Raw genomic sequence first — 8,880 nt, 5'->3', positions numbered from 1 at the left:
AAGAATAAAGAAAAATATCTGAGACAAGAAAAAGTCTTATTGTATCATTAATAAGCTCAATTTCACCCACCAAATGTGGATGAAAGAATTCAGTCTACTCTGGCATTCAGTTCACACTAAGATAATCAGTGGATGAATGCCATTAGAAAAGGCTGTGCTATTTTACAACACTGGGCATTTCCTGGGGCCTGCTGCTTTTCACGAACTACAATCAAACTAAAGTGACATTGGTTCCCCCCAAACAGGGGTGTCTTTACTTCCACCTTGGGAACTTTTAGTCAATACAAGTTGAAAAAAGAAACTGGGAAAAACCTCACAAGAATGACTTTGCCAACGTTGACACACCCTGCTTATACCAAGCAGCGGCAATGCCAAGAGTAAAGAGAATGGGATGATAAAAGATGATAAATTAACATAGTCCATTCTAACCAAGTCTCTGTGTGAATCAGGCCATCTAAAGTCACCGCGTGTTGTATGCTTAGAGCTCAAATCCATTTTGGTGAAGGCAGAGCATAAATACTATCTGACATGCTATAAGAGAGCAGAGGTCTTCATTTCCAAGTGATTACCTTGAAAGGTGGCAGAGTTGGGGAAAGGAAAGGAATCCTGTGTTGTGTTACTGGCAACAACAGTAGAGCAGTACTATAGCCCATGGAAAACAAGCTTCTGGTAACTACCTTAAGGGTAGAGGTTTAGAGGGCTAACACAGTGATTGCCTCTTTACATTTATAAGAGAGTCTGCAGCACTATTATTTGGGTTTGCTCAGTAGGAATTCCATGTTGAGGCACCAGTGTTATCAAAACACGGTCAAGATCAGTGATGTAGAATGAATAAATCAAGGGTCATATCTCTTGAAGAGCAATAAAATGTGGGTAGAAAATGTTTAATGTTAGAATGTTTCAGTTGTAGAATAAATGTATGTATTTTAAGATTGTGGTCTATTTGTTAATCCAGTGTAGTATGCCGAAGATTGAGGAGCCATGAAAACTCCACGTCTACAGAGGGAGAGAGACAGCAGACACGAGGGCTGTGATTCAGCAGAAACCCAGGAACCTGCTTACTGTGAGTAGGTGTGTCATGTGCCTTCAAGGAGGAATCCTTAGAGCTCTACCTATTGTTGATAATTGCTTGTTATCAGGGCTATTTTAGGAGGGATTTCTGTGCCCTTCAATAGAACACTTACTTTGAGCAAGCCGTTTGGGATCTTGTACGTTACTGAATAAGAAACAGATAGGTAAAAGGAGTTTATCCTCCTTTTTCTACCTTTCACTCATCGATCAACATACATCCTGGTTTATATTAGCTCTCAATTCTGTCGCTGACATTATTCCAAAAATGGGTTCCCCTTTGTGGTGAACTGTTTGGATTAAACAGTTTTCTACGCCCATATAAATACTGCTGACAAAGTTCTAGCACATGCTTCATAAGCTTAAGGGGTTCTGAGGGCTACCTATGGGCCATCTTTAATGTGGGGGCTTGGGCATTTAGTTTCCCAGATAATCCTAGCAAACAACCATTGGAACAAGTGCCGAGATGCAACAGATCCCACTAAGAGACTTGCAATGGCTACAGTACTGCTTTATTACTTTTCATAAAAGTAATAGTCAAATGAAGTTCAAATAAAAATCCAGCTGTCATATAAGAGCCAAGAATAACATATTAAAATGTAAAGTTTCCCCAGATAACAGTGATACACACCATTGACTGAGAAGAATCACTGGAAGCATTTTTACAATCATATAAGTCAATAGCATTAATAAGCTCAAATAACATCTTAAATTAAGATATCTTGAAAAATATACATAACCTTGATCATGAAGAATATCATCAATTATAGTAGGAAATCTAACATCTGGCACCACTTCTGCCTTAGAATGAGATGGCTGTGAAGCACCTGATTCAATATTTGGAGTCACTATAGCATAACGAAGCAGTTCTTCATACTCATCCTATGAGAAGCCAATAATAGATAATGTTTTATAACACTGTCACATCGGACACTCAGGCAAAAGAACAACAAAGATTTTTACATATTTACTATATATAAAAGTGTATAGCTATTTTATGCTATTTTAAATAATCATTTTTGGTATTTATATATTGAAATGTTTCCAATAATGGAACATGGGCAGGTTTTCAACTGTAGTCAAAAGCCAGTAGGGTCCTAAGTTGAGCGTTACTAATAGACAGAATCTCAGCTGGGCTGCCATTCTAAGCAGGTAACCAATAACACAAAATGATTTCTGGCATATCTAGAAGATTCTTCCCCTCCCTCCCTTAAATTGTACTGTAGAGATTTATTCTTCTGATGTAAATCTTTGTCTCCTGACAAAACGACAAACTAAGATCTTACAGGGTGTTTATATTTTAGTATTAAAGGATTCTGGACCCAACAATTACAATGTGTGGGTTTTTACCCCACCACCAATGAGCAATTCTTAGACGGGTATCCTATAATTTGACTCAATTTTGACACTGTCCACCAGAGTTAGCACCCGATTACACAAGTTAAGGGCTCAGTCCCACAAGACGGGCCCAACTCCAACTTCAAAAGCCAGTTGTAAGTCCATGTTGTCACCTGTGCTTCTGACTGACCAGCTATGGACTGGAGGTTCCAATGGCCCATTCTCCTCAGGTTCAATTAATTTGCTAGAATGGTTCACAGAACTCAGAGAAACATGTTACTTACTATACAAATATTACCAGTTTATAGAAAAGGATATAACTGAGGGACAGCCAGATGGAAGAGATGCATAGGGTGAAGTATGTGGGAGGGGAACGGAGCTTCCATGCCCTCTCCTAGCATGACAGTCACCTAGCACCTCCCTGTGTTCACCAACCCAGGAGCTCTCTGAACTCTCTGTTTTGGGTTTCCATGGAGGCTCCATTACATAAGCATGAATGATTAAATCACGACCATTATTGATTGAACTCGATCTCTGGCCCCTCTTCCATCTCAAAGATTGAGGGTGGTGGAAGTGAAAGTTCCAACCTTCTAATCACATGGTTGATTCCTCTAGCAACCAGCCCCCTGTTGAGGTGAGGGTCCAAAAGTCACCTCATAACAAAAGATACCTTTATCACTCTCATCACTTAAGACATTCCAATGGTTTTAGGAACTCTGTGCCAGAGGCATGGATGAAGACCAAATGTATACTTCTTATTATAAATCACAATATCACAAGTATAGATGAGTTAATCAGTTCCCTCTTGAAAGAAGTTTGGCTCAGGCAGAGATAAAGGGTGCAGGAACGTACTGTCACCTAAAAAGATAGCACTAAATGGGAGAGGGGAAGGCAAGATGAAACATCTGTCACATTCCAGACTGCCTTTATCCTAGTAAATAGTCACAGATTTTATAAAGAGCTTCCCATTTCCAAATCTGTAATTTCAATTAAAGGAACACATTTGTTTCATAAAATATTGTCCTAAAGCTTTTCTTATATTATACAGTGCCAATAAGAATTTATTGATCTTAACATAAACATAACGTCCAGTGTTTTTCCTCTTAAGTGACAGAACTATAAAACTCAAGATATACGAGTACCATGTCACTATTCTGTCAATTAAAATCTATTCTAGAAATCTGAATCCATATGTTTGATGATAAAACATTCAGAAATAAAAGAAATTTAAAACAATTTCATGTGAAAGCCACACCTTCTGTAGTCATTTATCTGTCACTGTCTAGGTCCTGAGCAGCAGAATGTGCAGATTGCTATGGCAACAGCAACTACTCATAGAACCCAGAACACCAGGGAATCTAGGACCTCAAAACTTTGCATGGTTTGATACTATAGTAATTTGTATTACAGCGAAAGCAGCATTCATAAGAGATAGCTACAATGACAAAAGTATAAGAAAAAAATGTTTCTTGACATTTTCAGCTTCTCCTCTCACTGCGTTCTTTGAAGCCTTTGTACAAAAAGTGTTTAAGAGCTCATGATTATTTTCTGAAAAGTGAATACAATGTAAGGTATTTCCCAAAGTTTGTAAAATAATTCCCAAAGTTTGATATAATTTGACATACATTATACATTATATTCACATAATTATAAATGTAAACAAATGGTGGTTTTCCCTCATATTATTACTTGTTGAAAATAAATAAGTCATGACAAATTTAGACATGTCTCCCTACCTGAAGATCTAAAGAGACAGAGCTGCCTTGGTTGGCGTCATTTTGCGTAACTGGAAGTGAGCATTTCTCCTCATCTGATGACATTCTACACAGGTGCTATAAAACAACAGAAGCTAACTTAGTTATTTTCCTCAATATTTAAAATAAAATGTTTCATATATATATATATATATGTATGCATATATATGTGTATATATATATATATATATATATATGAAACATTTTATATATATGGAATATCATCCGAACTTGTAAACAATAATCATGTGATATAAAATCATTCAACATATTGAGCACCCGTAGACAAAATCACCAAGCAAGAAAAAATAAAGACTCAATTCCCCAAATTAGTGAGTTTACAAGGGAGTGAAGGAGATGAGACAAATAATGAAAGGTTCAAGAAAAAAGAAGGCTCCTCAGAAAAATCTGCAGTGGAGCTGTTGAGAATAATAGATTGTGATCACTGTTCTTCAACAATGTGTGACAACCTGGATGCACTTCTTTGAAGACACTGAACCCAGGAGAATGAACGATTTGTGCACATTCTCTGCTTGGGAAACTTACCTTTTGGGAATATTATTTTAAGGAAAGCAAGCCTATACAAAACAACAGATTCTAATACACACATGGAAAAACTGTTAAACGTCTGAACCAGAAAATAAAAAGTAAAGTACTTTTAGTAACACGTAAAGTATTTAAAAGGCAACTAGTGAATATTTAAACTGAGTACCAGTTACACGTAAGATGTTGGTGAGGAAGTAAGATGAAGAGTTCATCCTCAAGGACCTTAGGATCTGTAGAGAGGGCCAGATATGTAGTATATAGAATATAAATGACCGATGAAAAAAGTGCTTAGACCTTAAAACAACAGCGGTGCAAAGAAGGGAGGTAGGAGTAGCCATTGTTTCTGGGTGAGATTGTGAGGATGTGAAGAAATGGAAATGGAGCCAAAGAGAGTTTTAATAGAGAAGATGACCCCAGTGTTGAGACCTGAAAGGCAGATAAAAGATATCAGGATGTGCTCAGCAGTAGAGCTGCATAAGCAGGCACAGAGGCACAGACATGTATTCCAGGGGCATAAATAGTTTGTAAGGCTGAAGCAAAAGGTGCAAACGAGGCTTGGCTAAGGATGAAACAGGCACGTTAGGAGCAGTCAGATCATGGAAGACCATGATTATGTCATGTTAAAAAGTTTGCTCTTTATTTTAGAGAAGTTATTAAAATGTTTTAAACAAGTGATAACTAGATCATGCTTGTCTTTCAGAAAGATCACTATGGCAGCTTTCAGGATGGTTTGGAGTTGGAGTCTTGAAGAGAGATCAAGTGAGAGCCGACTGTAGTAGTCCAAGAGGTTAAATGTTCCCTCTGGCAGTAATCCTGAGGATAAATGAGGACCTGAATCTAGGAGGCAGCAATGGGAATTGGATGGAGGGTATGGCTATGAGATGTGTTACAGCAATAGGGAGGAATTGTTGATGGCTTCCAGATGTGTGGCTTGAGAAACTAGATGGATGATAGTGCCACTCACCAAGGCGAGAATTGTAGGAAGATGAGCAGTTTTGGAGGAAGAACAATGGGTTCAATATCACACATTTTGGGTGTGAGGTGCCTGTGAGGCATTGAGGTGAACCTGCGGGTCTGCAGTATATGGCCACCCCAAGGACTGCCATTCACAATGGTTACAACGTGAATGGTGCTTCCTGCAGTTAAGCAAGGGGTGGGGGTGGGGGCTACATTGGAGCTTTAGGTTGGAGATAAAGTTTGAGGAATTGTCAGCATAATGGAAATGCTGAAAAAGGGAGAAGATAAGATCACCGATGAAAAGGAATGTGAGAAACATTTGTTATTCTGAAGTACACCCAAACTGTATGCAATTTTTTCAGTATAAATGCATATGTATATTTTTCTGGGAAGAGGATCCTTAGCTTCCAATGTGTGTTCAGAGGGAACTATAACCCTAAAAAAGATAAGGACCACTACCGTAGGGAGAAGGGGGTTATAACCAGAACCACTAACATGTAAAGCGGAAGAAAAGAGCCAGCAAAGAAGACTGAAAAGGAAGTCAGGTCGGTAGAACTATCACAAAAGCTTGGAGAAAAGAGTAGTGAGTCACATGCCAAAGAAAGATGAGAACTAGATAGAGTCCCTTGAATTTGGTAATCAGGCAGTTGCTATATTTGCCTGAACAATTTCAGTGGAATGTGGAACAAGTCTCAATCACACTGGGCTGAAAAATAAGTAAGAGATGAGGAAATTGAAATTGAAAGGGCAAACACAGGAAAAGTGCAGTATTAGAATAGCAACATAAGTTGGGGCTAGATTGTGGAAAGGATACTTCGACTTTATTCAATGAGTATTACTGAGTACACACATGATAAGTAAACTAAATCTCAGCATGACTGCCTTTAGTTAAGCCAATTAGGGAGGATATGTAAGCTCATATATCTGCAGCAAAGAATGGCTGCTTCATATGACTACAAATCCACCAATGGGGTAACTTGGTCCATTTCTATTTTCATGCACTTCTTCCTTTAGGTTGTGTTTGCTGACCGTTAGGTATAGGAGTGGGGGTGGGGCAGGGCTGACTATTCAAAAAAACAAATGAGCTGAAAGGTACGGTTGGAACTCAAAAAGAGTTTCTGAATATAGATACTGCAGACACAAAACAACTATTGTACGTTTGGAAAATATGCTAGAAATCTTCCACCTGCCCTGCTTCGATGCCAACAGGTATGACAGTTGATTTGAAACTCTACAACATTAGTATTTTCTTTTCTGCTTCTAGGTTCAGAAACAAAAGAGGAAGATGAAGCTTGCTTTAATGGGTGGCGGATGTACATCAGTTTCTTCAATTTTCAGTATTCTCTAACCCAAAATATCAGAAATCAAGAGATAAAAAGTTCTGAGTACTTCTCTATTGCCATAGAAATAAAATTACGTCGCGGTAATGGGCTGATAGGGAAAAAGGGGTCCAGGAACTCAAATGCAACCCCTAAGAGGCAGAGGAAGCGTGAATTAACGTGTAGGCGGGCAGCAGGGTGACGTCCGTGCGCCCTTCACCGATCCTGGCTGCAGGCAAGGATAAGGGACGCATGCGCCAGTCCCTCCCCACGGCAGGGGCTAGAAGCAGAGGGGGAAAGCAGTTACGAGTAAGCAAAAGGCTATAAAAGTTCTCTTCGATCACCTTCCTACCCACCCCCATTTTAATCAAATTCATACTTAAACACAATAAAGGGTTAGACATGGTCATTTTCCCCCTTACATCTTAAATGACCAGACCCTATGGCGACAGTAACCGTTATCCTTCAGGCACCTCACTCCTGCCCTCTCTTCCTGGACGCCTTGGAGAGGAAAAGGTCTCGACCTTGCCGCTCCGCATTACAGCTGAAAGGCCCGCGTCTTGGGGAAGATGCTCCCAGCCCCGTCCTGTACGAGCCCCGGGAGCGGAAGTCCGGGCCAAGGCATTTTAAATCACACTCCATTCCCTCTGCCAGGGGCGCGGGGTCGGCCCGGGGCGCCGCTACCCACCGTCGCTGTTCTCCACGAACCCGGACTCCTCTGTCCCCGTCTTCTCGCAGCGTCGTCGGCAAAACAACCGTGAATGTAGCGGCTACCTTAGCAGCAACCTGACAGTTTCAAACTGCAAAGAGGAAGTAAGGACGGCCCTGAACATTGGCCCCGAGCTTCAGCAACCTGCCGTTTGATTGGGTTGAGAGCCCGGGGCGGGGTTCGGGACAGCGGCGGGGAGAAGCCAGAATTAAGTTACTTAAGGAAAGCCCCGCCCCCTGCGCCGGCTGGTCCTGAGGGATCTTATGGAGCCCCGCCCCTTAAGGAGCCCCGCCTAGAGCTTGGGAGCGCGTGCTCAGTTTATTTCTGTGGCTGCAGGGTAGGAGGCGACTCTGGAACCAGGTTTGGTTAGAGGCTGCTGAGCAGGAATGAAGTCAGCCAGGGCGTTATGCTGTTGTCTGTCGATAGTGCCCATAACCTATGCGTGTGTTTCTCTTGCATAAGAGTCACCTACGTCCACAGGTACCCTGCAACGGGATGACTTGGAGGTGCCTTTTTGAAATATCCCCTCTGCTGATTCCTTCGGTCTTGGACAGGGCAAGGGAGTCTGAATTTTTAAAAAGAGTGCCAGTGATTCTGATCACTGGCGGCTGCGGACCGCACTTTACGAAACTGCTGCCCTAGTTTTTACTAATGACTTCAAACGCGTCTAACTGCATGCAGGTCAGGCCCTTCTGGTGAAGTGAGTTTTTAACCTTAGAATCAGATCATAGTTATATCCTGGCTCTGCCATCTACTCACTGCAACCTGGGATAAGTCTACCCATATAAAAGGGTTCTAGGGAGATTAAATTAATATATCTAAAATACCTATCATATGACGTATTTTTTGAATGCCAGTCTTCCAACTTGTATTGTCAGCAGATGCAGCTAGAGGATCCAGGTGGCAAAAGGAGTGCCCCAATCTGGAAAGCAGGTAATGAGCCCTGGTGAGGTTTCAGTCTCCATGTATTACCTGGAGATAAAATGTATTCTGTAGATAAAAATGGCAGAATCAGGGTCCCTCATGCTTACCTGTTAGCAGTGCCCAACTTATTACAAACAATGAAGTAAGAATGCCAGCAGTTTTTTTTGGCATAAGCTATGCTTGTTACCCCCCCCCCCCCATTCCCAGGCTTAAAAGACAAATTCCTGTTAATAGATACAAATTCATACCGGGTTCAAATACTTGA

General features: G+C 40.9%; 1 protein-coding gene across 1 annotated transcript in view; it reads right to left on the bottom strand.

Moving 5' to 3' along the window:
* POC5 (POC5 centriolar protein) overlaps positions 1 to 7,872 on the bottom strand; it is a 29,889-nt gene extending 22,017 nt beyond the window's left edge. The window contains 4 exon segments of the mRNA XM_019641004.1: positions 1,185 to 1,216; positions 1,637 to 1,950; positions 4,143 to 4,238; positions 7,671 to 7,872. Of these exon segments, the coding sequence (XP_019496549.1) occupies positions 1,185 to 1,216; positions 1,637 to 1,950; positions 4,143 to 4,226 (430 nt within the window). The 5' untranslated portion in view covers positions 4,227 to 4,238; positions 7,671 to 7,872.
* Between the last annotated feature and the right edge of the window lie 1,008 nt (positions 7,873 to 8,880).

The sequence above is a fragment of the Hipposideros armiger genome, unplaced genomic scaffold (genome assembly GCF_001890085.2).
Source record: "Hipposideros armiger isolate ML-2016 unplaced genomic scaffold, ASM189008v1 scaffold_55, whole genome shotgun sequence".
Taxonomy (NCBI): Eukaryota; Metazoa; Chordata; class Mammalia; order Chiroptera; family Hipposideridae; genus Hipposideros; species Hipposideros armiger.
Note: the sequence above shows the minus strand (reverse complement) of the source record. Positions and strands in the feature narration are given on the sequence as shown.